This window comes from Polyergus mexicanus, unplaced genomic scaffold, assembly GCF_030449975.1.
Source record: "Polyergus mexicanus isolate NDT 795.1 unplaced genomic scaffold, iyPolMexi1.0 SCAF_39, whole genome shotgun sequence".
Taxonomy (NCBI): Eukaryota; Metazoa; Arthropoda; class Insecta; order Hymenoptera; family Formicidae; genus Polyergus; species Polyergus mexicanus.
In genome coordinates this window covers 104,286-119,624 of record NW_027223359.1, presented here as the reverse complement: position 1 = coordinate 119,624, position 15,339 = coordinate 104,286, and the positions used below count along the sequence as shown (strand labels likewise).

Here is a 15,339-nt window from a genome sequence, read left to right as displayed (position 1 = left end):
TCTAGCGCGCGATCCGCGAGCGGGCGGCGGGCGCCCGGCGTCGAGGGGGCGGGGGATCGTCGGTGGGCGGTCGAGCGGACGAAGGGGCGTCCCTCGTCGCTCTCCTCCTCTCGAGGCGCGCGTTAGCGCGAGCGCGCTCGTCGCGTTTCGGGGCGAGTTTTTTTTCATTTTTCGGCGACGTCGCGCGTCCGAGAGCGAGTATCCGGTTCGGTTAATCGGGGGCGCGTCCTCGCTATTTTCCTCGTTATAAAAGGACGCCGCGATGATCTCGAGGTGTTAGTACGTTCGAGGATATTTTGCGGCGCGATGAAGCGCGCGCCGAGCGCTTTAACGAGATTAGCCGGAAGAGCGGTGAATGTTCGAATCGGAAGTATCGAGGATATATGGAATTTGGAGATACCGAATTGTTTGAAGAAAGAACTACGCGAACGTTATATAGAGGATCGTTTGTACTGTATAGAAGAGATCGATTTCGCGGAAGAGTTCGTGCGAGAGGCGAGCGAGACGCGATTCGACGAACCTTTCGCGAATATCGGAGCCGATGGCTATTTGCTCTATCGCAATTGGAGACAGCGATACGGAATTCCGAAATTTTCGTGGGAGGTGAATCACGTCGTGCATTGTTTCTTTAAGTTCGGTTGCCGATTCGAGAACGGAGAGTATTTCGAGGAGAACGAGAGATATTGCGCGTATTGCGCGCGTAGCTCGAGTTTCGCGAAGAGCGTATCGACGCACGTGACGAAAACGGTGTATAGCGAGATGGTGCCCGCTTGCGATCTCGTCGACGAGGTTTTCGACGTGTCGAATAATTGGTGCGCCGGCTGCGAGACGAGAGCTTTGTTCTACATCGAGAATTACGACGAGGAGGAGACGTGGTTTATTTGTAAAAAATCTTGGCGTTCGTTAGACGACGAGTGACGAGATGGAGGCGCGCGATCTTCTCGATAGCGCGCGGGACGTCGCGACGGGGAACGCGTATCGCGCGTGGGCGCGACGGTGCGACGAGTGTCTCGAGTCTCTGCGGGAGAGATGTCGAGGAGAGCGCCGAGGGAGATCGACCGGAGCGATCAATTCTCTTATCGCTCGAATCGTTCGATTAACGGGCGCGAGAGACGATCTGCGTCGACGTTTCGAACGCGTGGGAGGCGGCGTAGAGGAACGCGAGGGATTCTCGTGGTCCGAGATCGAGACGGCTTTCTCTAGACGCGTTTTAACCGGCGCGGTTATTAATTTCGATTATATCGAACCTCGACGATTTCTCGAGGACGCTAGAGATACCGTGCTCGATCGAATACGCGATGTTATGAATGAATATAACGGTGTTAAGGTCAATACCGTATTTATTGGCGAGTTCGTTTCGGGCGACAAGATCGATGTTAAGACTATTGTCACGAAGAATTATCCGCTTCTACCTCTTTCCGACTTGCGAGAGTGGTACGAGAAGCGAGTGGTCGACGCTACTCTAACCTCGTTGGAAGAATTTCAGGAGCGCGATAGTGGATGGGCGTTATCGCGAATATTCAATTTAACTGTGAACGTGAACAGATACAATCCTATGCACGCGGGATGTCGCGTTAAATTGCCGCGAGAGATCGCGTTGAAGAAAGCGGTGATAAACGTGCAATCTAATGACAATGCGTGTTTCGCATGGGCGGTGGTCGCCGCTCTGTATCCAGCTGAAAAAAACGTGGGTCGGGAATCTTCGTACCCGCATTACACGACGGTGCTGAATCTGAAGGGCGTTAAATTTCCTATGAGTTTGAACAAAATTACTAGATTCGAGCGTATTAACGACATATCTATTAATGTGTATACCGTTCGAGATAAAAAGGAGGGAAAAGACGGTTGTCGCGTTGTTCCTTTGCGTCTCACTGACGATAAAAAGAACAGACACGTTAATCTGTTGTATTTTGACGATATGACGCGACGAGATGACGCGACGCATTTCGCGTGGATTAAGAATTTGTCGCGACTCGTCGGCTCGCAACTCAGCGGTAGACGACATAAATCGCATATATGCGATCGGTGAGTACTAATTAAAAAAATCGTCGCGCGATGTTGATAATGCGCGAGATTTAAAATGTGCGTTATGTCGCAGATGCATGCACTATTTTCGAACGAGCGATAAGTTATCGGCTCACAGCGTGGACTGCGGAAGGATGAACGAGTGCGCTATAGTCCTTCCTACCAAAGACGACAAATGGTTAGAGTTTCGTAACTATAGTAGAAAGGAGCGACTTCCATTCGTGGTGTACGCTGATCTCGAATGCGTACTGAAGAAGAAAGAGGAGAGGAGAACGTCGAATACATCTATCGTTCAGCATCACGAAGTTTATAGCGCCGGATATTACGCGCGATGCGCGCTCGATGGCGTTAGCTCTACTTACAGAGCTTATCGCGGTGAAAATTGCGTATTGTGGTTCGTTAGAGAACTGCACGATCTAGCGCTTCGCGCGAAAATTGTTCTCGATATCGATGCTCCTATGACAAATCTTACATCGGATGAATGGGAGAGATTCGTAAACGCGACGCGCTGCAGCATATGCGAGAAACCGTTCGAATTGGGAGACGCTCGCGTGCGCGATCACTGTCATTTGACTGGACGGTACAGAGGTCCGGCGCATTCGAATTGTAATTTAAATTATAAGGATACTTACGTAATTCCCGTATTCTTTCACAATTTATCGGGTTACGACGCGCATTTTATCATTAAAGATGTAGCTAACGCTTTTCCCGGTAGCGTGGAAATATTGCCGATAACGAAAGAAACGTATATCTCTTTCACGAAGAACGTCGAAGATGCGTGGGACGAGGGATGGTTCGGAAAACGCTTGAAGTTGCGTTTCGTGGATTCTTTCAAATTTTTAAGCGCGAGTCTCGAGAAATTGGCGTCGTATCTAGACAAAAGCGAGTTGAGGATCGCGCGTTCGGAATTTTCCGATCTTAGCGACGCCGATTTCGAGCTTCTCGCGCGAAAGGGTGTATTTCCGTACGAGTATGTCGACGACGTAGATAAATTGTTAGAGACTCGTCTACCGCCGCGCGAGGCTTTTCACAGTTCGCTAACCGGTGACGCGATATCTGAGAACGATTACGCGCGCGCGATAAGAGTCTGGGAGCGATTTCGCGTCGAAACGTTAGGCGATTATAGTGATTTGTATTTAAAGACCGACGTTCTTCTATTGGCCGATGTTTTCGAAAATTTTCGTGACGCGTGTATGAGAAGTTATAATTTAGATCCCGCGTATTATTACACGTTACCGGGATACACATGGGACGCTATGTTGAAGTATACGAGTATGCGATTCGAATTATTACCCGACATTGATATGGTAATGTTCGTGGAGCGTGGAATACGCGGCGGGCTAAGTCAATGTTCCAACAGATACGCGCGCGCTAATAACAAATATTTACAGTCATACGATTCTTCGGAACCATCGTCGTATCTCATGTACTTCGATATAAATAATTTGTACGGATGGGCGATGTGTCAATCGTTGCCTTACGAAAATTTTCGATGGGTCGATAACGTTACGAGCGTTGACTTAATGTCCGTGACATCGGACTCGCCTATCGGTTATATTCTAGAGGTCGACCTTGCATATCCGTCCGACCTTCACGATTCTCACGCTGACTTGCCATTCTGCCCGACGCGCGATAAGCCGCCCGGAAAACGAGACGAGAAGCTTCTCGCCACGCTGTACGATAAGAACCGTTACGTAATATATTATCGCAATTTGCAGCAATGCGTTCGACACGGATTACGCATTACGAAAATACACAGAATATTGCGATTCGCGCAATCTTCATGGTTGCGCGAATACATCGAACTGAATACACGATTACGAATTAACGCGAAAAACGAGTTTGAGAAAAATCTATACAAATTAATGAATAATGCCGTGTTTGGCAAAACTATGGAAAACGTGCGCAATCATTCGAATCTTCGACTCGTGACTCGATGGGACGGGCGATACGGCGCGGAGGCGATGATCGCGAAGCCGAATTTTCACAGTAGAAGCGTTTTCGCGGAGGATCTCGTAGCTGTAGAATTGCGTAAACTCGAGATTAAGTTCAATAAACCAATTTATGTAGGTATGTGTATTCTCGATATATCTAAAATTCGTTTATACGAATTTCACTACGAGTACATGCTACCATTGTATCGAGATAAGTGTAAAATAATGTACACCGATACGGATAGTCTCATTTATCGCGTCGAGTGCGAGGACATATACGAGAATATGAAGCGCGATATCGACAAGTTCGATACGAGCGATTACGCAATGGACAATGCGTATGGAATGCCTCTCGCTAATAAAAAAATACCCGGTGCGATGAAGGATGAGAACGCTGGCGCGATTATGACCGAATTTATTGGACTTAGAGCGAAAATGTACGCGCTGCGAGTCGCCGGTAAAAGCGATACAAAAAGAATCAAGGGTGTTAAGAGGATGCCGGATTACCGACAGAATGCGAATATTAGTAGGATTGCAAAATCTTTTTGTTGATTATAGATATCAATAAATCCTTTTCCACAATTAAGGTACACATAATAACGGAGTGCGGAGTTTAACATTTCATATGAAAAGTTGAAAAAAATGTGAAAATTACAGTTTTGTTATCGGCTTCTGCCGTCAACATTTACTTAATATAACAAATTTGTAATCTGTACGTGCCTTATCAGTGAACTCCGCACTCGGCATTTCATCAAAGAGTATAAGTGAACTTAGAGAAGTGAATTTAGAAGCTTTATAAAAAAGATTTTACGATGCTACACTTTCGTGTATATGTGTGTGTGCGAGATAGAGACTCAAGAGTAAAACAGAGCAGTAGATTAGTTGCGTGATGTCGCGATAGACGGAGCTGCAATCTTACATGACAAGGACAGACATAATCGTACTACCTTTGTCTCTTTCATGCGTGTGAGAGTAATATATATGTACGCACTAACATTATTGCAGTATCTTTTTTCTCTCGATCATACGCTCTGTCTTTTTCTAATCGCTCGCTCGCTATGTACTACGTATCGCTTAGCTTCATGCTCCTCGCATATTCACTTACGCGTTCACTCGCGCCTCTCTCTCTCTCTCTCTCTCTCTCTCTCTCTCTTTCATTCTGCTCGTTCATTATTGTATATTGTATTCTTTTATTGCCATTATTATATTCTTTTATTTGCTTAATTTTTATTCTTTCTATTCTCGTGTCCCTACATGAAAATAAATAAATTTATTTATTTATGTTTATTTGATACATCATAAATGAGATACACAAGTTATTTTCTTTTTCTATTTAATTATAGTTAAATACAACACATGTACATACAAAAATGCACATAATTAAATACTTTTTCTATTTATGACATACACAATATCTCATTTATGTTGTATAAAATAAAGACGAATAAATTAATGTATTATTATGTAGGAAGACGAGAATATAGAAAGAATAAAAGTCGAAGAAATAAAAGAATATAATAATGGGGATGAAAGAATACAATAAAGAACGAGGAGCAAGCGAGATGACAAACATCAAACAGTTCCGAAGTCTCGTTCGCGAGGCTCTCTTTATCTATAATATCTCGGGTTACATATCGTTCGTAAAATTTCTGTTTTTCGTATTTTATCGATATCAAAATAATTTTAATAGATTAATGAGATTCTTGCGATTAAAATAATACTAAACATGACATAAATCAGATAATTTTTAATCAGTTATGTTATTAAAATTATGATTACTTATTTCATTTAAAATAATCGGATTTATATCGTATTTGGTGTCATTTTAATCGCAAAAATGTAATTAATCCATTACAATTATTTTCAGATATATAAAATGCGAAATACGAAAGTTTTATTTTCTATAGTAAGATGACATATATACGTGAAAGATTACAGATAAAAGGAGTCACGCGAGCGAGGCTTCGGAACTCTTTCATGTTTGTCATCTCACTTACTCCTTCATTCTTTCTCGCTCTCGCTTTTGTCGACTCTTCAGCGTCGGGGATTATAATGGATTAATGAGATTCTTGCGATTAAAATGACACGAAACATGACATAAATCGGATTATTTTTAATCAATTATGTTATTAAAATTATGATTACTTATTTCATTTAAAATTATCCGATTTATGTCATATTTGGTGTTATTTTAATCGCAAAAATCTCATTAATCCATTATAATTATTTTTATACTAATAAAATACAATATGAAAGTTTCAGTTTTTATTTTATAAGATGTTTATATAAGGAAAGATCCCCGCGCGATGCTGGAGAGTCGACAAAAGCGATAGCGAGAAAGAATGAAGGAGCAAGCCAGACGACAAATATCGAAGAGTTCCGAAGTCTCGCTTGTGAGGCTCCCTTTATCTACAATCTTTCACGTTAGATTAATATATATAAATTATTATAAAATTTATATATATATATATACAGGGTGTCCGGCGTCAATCGCATCACCGGTCGTGTGCAGGTAGAGCAGATGAAATCGAGAAGAAAAGTCCTTTACCTTTTTTTTCTATAACACTTAATAAAAGAGTTATTATTGAGTAAAGTCTGGCCAATCAGCGCCGACCTTTAGCCGGGCGCACGTCAGTGAGCCGCGCGATGTGAAGTGTGCAGCGGCGTACACTATCAAGCGCGCGGTTCACCGACATGCGCCCGGCTAAAGATTGGCGCTGATTGGCCAGACTTTACTCAATAATAACTCTTTTATTAAGTATTATATAAAAAATTGGTACAGGACTTTTCTTCTCGGTTTCACCTGCTCTACCTGCACATGACCGGTGATGCGGTTGACGCCGGACACCCTGTATATATATGTCATGTTACTATAGAAAATCAAATGTCTGTATTTCGCATTTTATATATCCGAAAATAATTTAAATGCATTAATTACATTATTGTGATTAAAATGACATGTCGTAAAATATTAATAAATAATGTTTTTATGTATCGAATTAATTTTAATCAATATGAAAATAATTTTTTATTCGGTTACAGAATATTCGTTTATAAAGATGCGCATTTGTTTTTATTATTACGCGATATTTGTAGCATGCATGTATCTAAGTATGTATGTACGTATCGGGGAATAAGGCGACTGTACTATTCACACGCACACAGCCAGGCACATGCGATAATATCAGTGCACGGCAGTACTCAGTCTCAGTCTCAGTCGCGCGTGTTGTGTACATACGCGTAACGAGAGATAACCGCAAAAATGTGCTCAACCGTCTATATGCGATCTTTTCGTGAACTGGTTGTAAATATTTCATACCAGATGCGGTTTGCATGTGCGCTCTAAATATTGCCGAAATATTTGATCCCAGAAGCGATCTTTTCGTGAACTGGTTGTAAATATTTCATACCAGATGCGGTTTGCATGTGCGCTCTAAATATTGCCGAAATATTTGATCCCAGAAGCGATCTTTTCGTGAACTGGTTGTAAATATTTCATACTAGATGCGGTTTGCATGTGCGCTCTAAATATTGCCGAAATATTTGATCCCAGAAGCGATCTTTTCGTGAACTGGTTGTAAATATTTCATACCAGATGCGGTTTGCATGAGCTCTGGTTAAAAATATATCCCAGAGGCGATTTACGTGTGCTGGGTATTGTAAAAAATATCCCAGAGGCGATTTACGTGTGCTGGTTATTGTAAAAAATATCCCAGAGGCGATTTACGTGTGCTGGGTATTGTAAAAAATATCCCAGAGGCGATTTACGTGTGCTGGTTATTGTAAAAAATATCCCAGAGGCGATTTACGTGTGCTGGGTATTGTAAAAAATATCCCAGAGGCGATTTACGTGTGCTGGTTATTGTAAAAAATATCCCAGAGGCGATTTACGTGTGCTGGGTATTGTAAAAAATATCCCAGAGGCGATTTACGTGTGCTGGTTATTGTAAAAAATATCCCAGAGGCGATTTACGTGTGCTGGGTATTGTAAAAAATATCCCAGAGGCGATTTACGTGTGCTGGTTATTGTAAAAAATATTCCAGAGGCGATTTACGTGTGCTGGTTATTGTAAAAAATATTCCAGAGGCGATTTACGTGTGCTGGTTGCTTTACAATATTTTGAACCGGATGCGATTTAATAGTTATGTAAGATTAGCAATATAACCGTTATTATATATTATAATACATATATATGTATTGTGCTATTGTATGTATGTATGTATGTATCTATGTATGTATGTATATATATATATACATAAAAGGCACACATATATATATAACAATACATGCACACACACACATACACATGGCCAAATATTATTCCTCTTGGAAAGATATATGGAAAGGCACACACACACACACGTACATATATATATATATATATATATATATATATATAAGTCCATATAAGTAATGTGTGCAATTGTGTTCAAATATGCAATAAAGGCAGACACGTGTATATGTTATACTGTTATCTATACGCTTAGATACGCTTAGATATGCGTGCGAGGCAATAGAGCAGTAGAAATACACGATGTTGTCCGATTTCAACATATTGAACACAATTCTCTTTCAAATATGCATAAAACATGCAGAAATATTAATATTGGTAACAGCGGAACTAAAATTATTGATATTATCGATAATTTCGGTCGGTATTATCGATAATTTTAGTTACGCTTAGATGAGGGCGCTAACCCGTCGGAGTTCGGCCGTCGCTCCGGCATCCTCTTAAGAGCGGCGTTGTCGCGAGAACGATAACGTTTGACGATTACGCGCGCTGTCTTCGACAGGGGATCGAGATGAAGCGCGAGCAGTTTTGTATAAGATCCGAGTTACACGAGATGTATACAGTATCGGAATTGAAAATCGCGCTCAGTCCGCACGATGACAAACGATACACGATATCGGGAACTACGGATACGTTACCGTGGGGACATTATAAAATACCGTTGTAGGGAGCGAAAAAATACTATACGTTTCTTAAAACATTTAAACTTTAGTTAGTAGTTCATTTAGTATAAACATATTTTATAAATAATATATTACCATTGTATTTTCGATATAATTCACGATTGCGTCGAAAAAACATCGATGGACGTTCTACGAATCGTTTCGAAGAACAAATTTGCGCGAATAATATAATTTGAATATAATTTGAATATAATTTGAATATAATTTATTATAATAGATTTTTAATAAAATAATAAAAATTAATCGGTTTTATTTATTAGATTTTAATAAAAAATCGTGAAAATGTTCGATCAGTCTTATATATAATAGGTATTAGATATAAAATCTATTATAAATAAGACTGATCATACATTTTCACGATCTTTCTATTATGCTCTCGGAAGTGTTTTATATAGAATAATGTGAAAAAGATGTTAATGCGAGTTTTAGTGTTATCATAGTGACGTAATAAAGAATGTATACAAAGCGCGAGAAAGAGTACGTATAAAGTTTGAAAGAGAGAACGCAGGATACGGCGGCCGCGTAGCGGTGCGAGAGAGAACTCGTATAGAACGCGAAAAAATGAACTTTTTGTGTTTTTGCGATATAAAAGTCGTGGAAACCACCATTCTGTCCAAGTCTTGGCAAATCTCGACTCGATTTGGCAAATTCGCATTCTACTTCATTAGCATCGAACATATATTATGCTACATGCTACATGCAAACGAGATAGAATGCGAGAATTTGCCATAAATCGAGTCGAGATTAGCCGCGAATTGGACAGATCGATGATTTCCATGACTCTTTATTATATTCTTGAAAGTGTTATATATAGAGTAACGCGAGAATAAAGCTACCGCGAGAATAAAGTTACCGCGAGATACGATGTTCGCTTAACAATGCGATGAAAAATATATATAGAATATAAAAAAGAGTCCGCATAAAGCGCAAAAGAGAGAACGCAGGATATGGCGGCCGCGTAGCGGCGCGAGAAAGAGTTTATATGGAGCGCAAGAGAGAACTCGTACAAATTACGATTGTTTTATAATCATACGATTTAAAGATTAATAATAATAATTACTCTATAATCGATTATTTAAACGGTTAATCGATTTTCACAAGTTTTAATTTTAATTGTATTGTGTTATTATTTTTTTCTTTGTTTTATAATTATACGATTATTTTAGTTTTAACATGTCTACAATTTTTTCTAAGATTTTCCTTGTTTTATAATTATACGATTATTTTAGTTTTAACATGTCTACAATTTTGTATAATATATAATATGTATAATATGTATAATATGTAGTTTTATTTAATAAAAATACATTTTTATCATAATACAGCTGTTTTATTTATCCAAGAATTGTGCGATTCGTCCATTCCTAACCATTTCACGTAAATATTGTCACCCTTTCGACGCAGCACCTTTTCTACGAGATACACGTCGGGATCGCCAACGCGCAACAATTCGTGCTCGTAGAATCCTCCTGCGATCGGCTCGCCGCGCGAATCCTTTAATAGATACGTTACGGGATTAATCCGTTGTATCTTAGTTATTCGAAAAATCTCTGTAGTCCAGTTGGGTGTGAAGCCTTTCTCGAAAATCGTTTTAAATTTACTGATGCGTAGCGGATCGGCTACTTTAAATTTCGCCGGAGCCGCGATTTTTATATTGCTGTATACAGTATTTAAAAGTTTATCGGCAATTTTTGGAGTTACGTCGACAGGTCTCATATTTATAGTGCGATGTTTTCGCGTGTTATATTCCTCGACGAGTCGTGGTAACTCGTCGATCCACTTGTACGTTCCGTTTAGCGTGAAATACTTCCACATAAAATTTTTGAGCGTACGATTGAATCGTTCGACTATCGACGCTTTCATCACCGAATATGTCGAATAATGATTTACTTCGTGCTTCTTCGTAAAATTTCGCATATCGGCATTGTAAAATTCTTTTCCTTTATCGGTCTGTAGATTTTTCGGACACCTCTTAGAGTCTCGTATTATTTTAGATAACGCTCGAGTAACCTCGTTCGCGCTTTTGCTCTTAAGCGGTACAGCCCATGCGTATTTGCTTAATACGTCGATAACGGTGAGTATGTAGTTGTGGCCTTTGTTGAGTCTCGCGTAAGGACGCATCTGGACCACATCCGCTTGCCTTAGATCGTCGTACCCGCGCACCGCAACGCGACGACGCGAGAAGTTTCTTCTCGCGGGCGCGTGCAATTCCTCGACTAATCTTCGTTTTTTAACGCTCATAATTCTTTTTTCTTTCTCTCGAGAATAACGTTGAATTGGATCTCTTTTTCGAGCGGTTCGCCGCTCCCGCTAATCTCTCTTTCGAGCGGATCGTCGTTACCGCTAATCTCTTTTTCGAGCGGATCGCCGCTCCCGCTAATCTCTTTTTCGAGCGGTTCGCCGCTCCCGCTAATCTTTCTTTCGAGCGGTTCGCCGCTCTCGCTAATCTTTCTTTCGAGCGGTTCGCCGCTCCCGCTAATCTTTGCCAGTTCTCTCACTCTTCCCGATAGCTCGTCTGCATCTCTCTTCAATCGTGACGTTGAATTTTCCAATTCTCGTATCTTCGTCTCGGATTTCACCGCGGAATTCGCCGCGATACGCGATTTTTGACTTAGTTCTTGTATTGTTTTACCTTGATTGAACATTATTTTACGATCGTTCGCGTTTCTCGTCGAGAACTCCGTCGCGTTGAGCGATATAGTTTTTTTCGCGACTTCGATTTGATCGCTTAAACCTTTGATTCGTTTATCTAAAACATCGATTCGTTTATCTAGAGCGTTAGCGCTCGTTTCTATTCTCGAAATGGAATTTTCCACAGCGTCTATTCGTTTACTCAGAACGTCATCGCGTGTTTTTATCTCGGAAACGAAACTCTCCGCGACGTCTATTCATTTACCTAAAGCGCTATCGAGCTGAGCGAGTCTCGTGAATAGTAGAATGACGCCCTGCGCCGCTTCGTTCGCGTCTTTTCTTAATTGCGATGTGATTCCCTCGACGTAGCTTTTGCTTGTCGCATCGGCGTCCTCCTCAGGTTGAGCCAAGCGTTTTATTTTACGCTCTCTCGCGTCGTATTCAATGGAAGAGCTTAGACACAGCGCGTTATCGCGCACGTAACTTCGCAGAGACTCGATAGCCGGACGTAGTCTTCCGGTTCTCGCGTCGTAGCCTCGATTTTTTAAAGGTGAGCCAAATTTGCTTACGGACATCGCGAATTCCGCGTACGACTGCGACAGTCATCCACACGACAGTTCGATTTATACGATCGCTCCTGTTTCGCGAAGCTCCTCGATTATCGATAGAATCTCGTTTTCGTGAGCGTTGTTGCCGGCTCGACGCGTCTAATAATCGCAGACGATCCACTAATTCGTTTGGATCGTCCCAATGGACGTAATCGATTTTATTGTCCGTGACACGCATAGTCGACGATACGCGACCCGCGCCTGTTTTTTTCGCGCCGCTGTTGTGAATAAGCGGAGCGATAATAAATTTGTATTTATATCCTTTATTTCCTAAGACAGATTTTTTAGCGTCATGATCACGTCTATGAGCGTTCGTTGTTAACAATATACTTCTGTATGTTAATTTATCTTTTTCTGTATATATGAGACTATTAGGAATTTTCATAAAAATTAATTCATACAAACCGGGAGTACCGACATATTTAATCTCATCTATAAATATGGAATCATTCGCGTCTACGTCAAATCGCTTATCGCCGAGCATCGCACCTTTCTCGCCGATGTAAACTCCGTAAACGTGATCAATCTCGTTCGGCGCTTCTCCGCCGAGAAGAGTCCCCATATATTTTCGCCCTAACGGTCCTAGTCGACCGTGCGATATTTCGCTATCTTGAGCAATTCGCGAAATTTGTTTAACGGGTATTTCGGATATCGAGGGCGATTCGAGACTCTCGGATTCGAACGTTTCATATTCTTCGGTTTCGTTTCGCGCGAATGGGTCTCTTTCGACGAAAGATTCGTTTAATGGAGTAGAAACGGCGTTCAATCGTCGTCGAGCGCGTATTCGTTTCGCTTTAGGTTTTTTCCAAACGGGAGTTAGTGCTTCATCTTTCAATTTTTCCTCGACGCTCGTCGAGGGTGAAATGTCGGTTGCGTCTTGTTTTATCATTTCGCGCTTAATTTCATTTCGCTCTATCTCGTCTCGCTCAGCGCGATCAGCGATGCGTCGCAGCGGTTCGACGATTGGTTTGAAACGACTCTCTATCGCGATCTCGCTTTCCATTTTTCCAGTTTTTAATGCTCTGTGTTTTTTACGAATCGATGCGCGCGTTTTAGCTATCTCTTTTGCTGTTTTTTCGCGTTCGCCGATATCCGTCGAGGCCATTGCAACTTCTTCTAACTCGCGAGAGAGCGATTGACGCGTTCGACGTATTCGCGACAACTGATCGTTCTACGGTACAATGAAATCATTAAATCCTCGTCTGTATCTACCAGTGCGGAGCGCGCTATCTTTGTCGATTACTAAGAAACCATATTTATATCGCCAACACGCGCGACATAGCGCGTGAAAATTCTCGTACGACATATCCGTGTTCACGTGATCGTTGTATGCGTGACGTAAATTAGTACCATCTTGTTTAAAAAGAATTAACAAATTAGCGTTATCTCGAATCAAATGCTTCGGTATTTTAGCATACGTTTGGCACAGATAGAAGCAATCGACGTTCGAGTGTCGACCCATAGCGAAATATTCTCTGATAGTATTTTGTTTGTCGCACGCTACATCGTCGAACACGAATATCGAATTCGGGAGAACTTCGCTGGGTGAAATAACGTCAAAGTTATTAGAAAATGTGAAATAACCTATATCTTCCATCGGTGTTAATAAATTTTCTAAATATTGATATTTAGGCTGCTGCAATGACTTTGAGTAAACATAAACGTTCTCGAAGCGTACACCATGCGGACTCTCCAACAAACTTATTAATGCGTTTGTTTTGCCGCAACTAGAAGGCCCGCAAATAACGCAACGAATAGCGCTCGGTAATAGACGACCGTGTCTACGCGTTTCTTTCGACGGCCGCGTTTTATTATCGAGGTTCGTCACCTTTATCGCGATCGGTTGCCGCACGAAACGCATTCCTCTTGCTGCGCGCGTGCGCGGTACACTCGCGTAAGGCAGGGCGAGACTTTTTAATTTATATACGAATAGATTGCCATCAATCGCGCAGTAGCGAATTGCGCGCGGTGAATCGAAATGTTTATCTTACTAATAGATGGCGACGATATTCTCGATTTCACCACCGATCAATTGCGGTATATTCCGAAAATAATTTTACTAAAGCATTTCGGTCGCTACGTAGAACGATTGTGGGAGAAACTGCCTGAATATATAAAAGTGGATCCGGAGGTGCGGCGCTACCGTCGATGTCTAGAGCATTATAATCGCCCTTGGCAACGAACACACATCGACGGTCCGGCGCCGCTTGTTAAAGATTGCGGCGAATGCAATTCGCGAAACAGCAGTACGGTGTGAGTCATGGCGCTGGCTTGTTGAATAGAGCGATAAACGCACTCCCTTTCGAACTATATATACCTGGATATCAATTTTGCGGGCCGGGTACTCGTCTTGCGAAACGACTCGCGCGAGGCGATCGAGGTGTCAATCCTCTGGACGCGGCCTGCCGCGAGCACGATATCGCGTACTCGCGGAGCGGCGAGCTCGCTGATCGACACGTCGCTGACCACGCGCTTGCCAAAAAAGCGCGCGAACGTGTCGCGGCTAAAGACTCGACTCTCGGCGAGAGAGCCGCCGCGGCGGCTGTATGGATGGCTATGAAATCGAAGACAAAACTTGGAATGGGTACAACGAAAATCAAGAGAAAAAAGAACAAAAGAAAAATAATCGCTACGAGAAAAAGAACGCTTCCGATAGCGAAACGCGGCGGCTTTTTACCCCTGCTACCGTTATTAGGAGCTCTCGGTTCTTTGGCCGGGGGAGCGGCGGGAATCGCGAAAGCGGTGAACGATCGCAAAGCAGCGCGACGACAACTGGAAGAGTTGCAGCGTCATGATCGCGCGATGGAAGGTCGCGGTTTATATCTCGCGCCGTACAAACGTGGAAGTGGCGTGTCCTCAACGAGAAGAAGAGCTAAAAAAAAACTTCGCGCAAACAGACGCTAAAGATTCTCCCATCCGTCGGAGCAACAACGAACGAACAATTAAATCGCGCGGCGATACTCTCGCGCGTACCTCATTTTAGAGGTGTGTTTATGCGCAACGCGCTTCCGTCGCAAGCGCGCCGCGATGAGAGCGGCATTGTGAATTTAGACGACGCATCCGGACCGGGTACTCATTGGGCAGCGTACGCGAAAAAAGGGGACGACGCAATTTACTACGACGGTTTCGGCGATCTTCGTCCTCCACGCGAACTCGCGCGTTATCT

The 15,339-nt window shown here is 42.2% G+C and overlaps 3 protein-coding genes across 3 annotated transcripts; 2 read left to right on the top strand and 1 right to left on the bottom strand.

Moving 5' to 3' along the window:
- Nucleotides 1-549: 549 nt before the first annotated feature.
- On the top strand, nt 550-2,287 carry LOC138943788 (uncharacterized). The gene has a single exon (XM_070314728.1). The coding sequence runs from the start codon at nt 923-925 to the stop codon at nt 2,027-2,029; it is 1,107 nt and encodes a 368-aa protein (XP_070170829.1). The 5' UTR covers nt 550-922; the 3' UTR covers nt 2,030-2,287.
- A 196-nt stretch (nt 2,288-2,483) lies between these two features.
- Nucleotides 2,484-8,918, top strand: LOC138943774 (uncharacterized). Its single transcript, XM_070314712.1, has 4 exons — nt 2,484-3,019; nt 3,227-3,719; nt 4,149-4,493; nt 8,754-8,918. Exons 1-4 carry the CDS (start codon nt 2,484-2,486, stop codon nt 8,916-8,918), a joined length of 1,539 nt encoding a protein of 512 aa, XP_070170813.1.
- Nucleotides 8,919-11,171: 2,253 nt separating this feature from the next.
- On the bottom strand, nt 11,172-14,034 carry LOC138943773 (coiled-coil domain-containing protein 39-like). The gene is made up of 4 exons (XM_070314711.1): nt 13,678-14,034; nt 12,634-13,344; nt 11,831-12,158; nt 11,172-11,755 (listed from the first exon to the last, which is right to left on the bottom strand). Exons 1-4 carry the CDS (start codon nt 14,032-14,034, stop codon nt 11,172-11,174), a joined length of 1,980 nt encoding a protein of 659 aa, XP_070170812.1.
- Nucleotides 14,035-15,339: the final 1,305 nt, after the last annotated feature.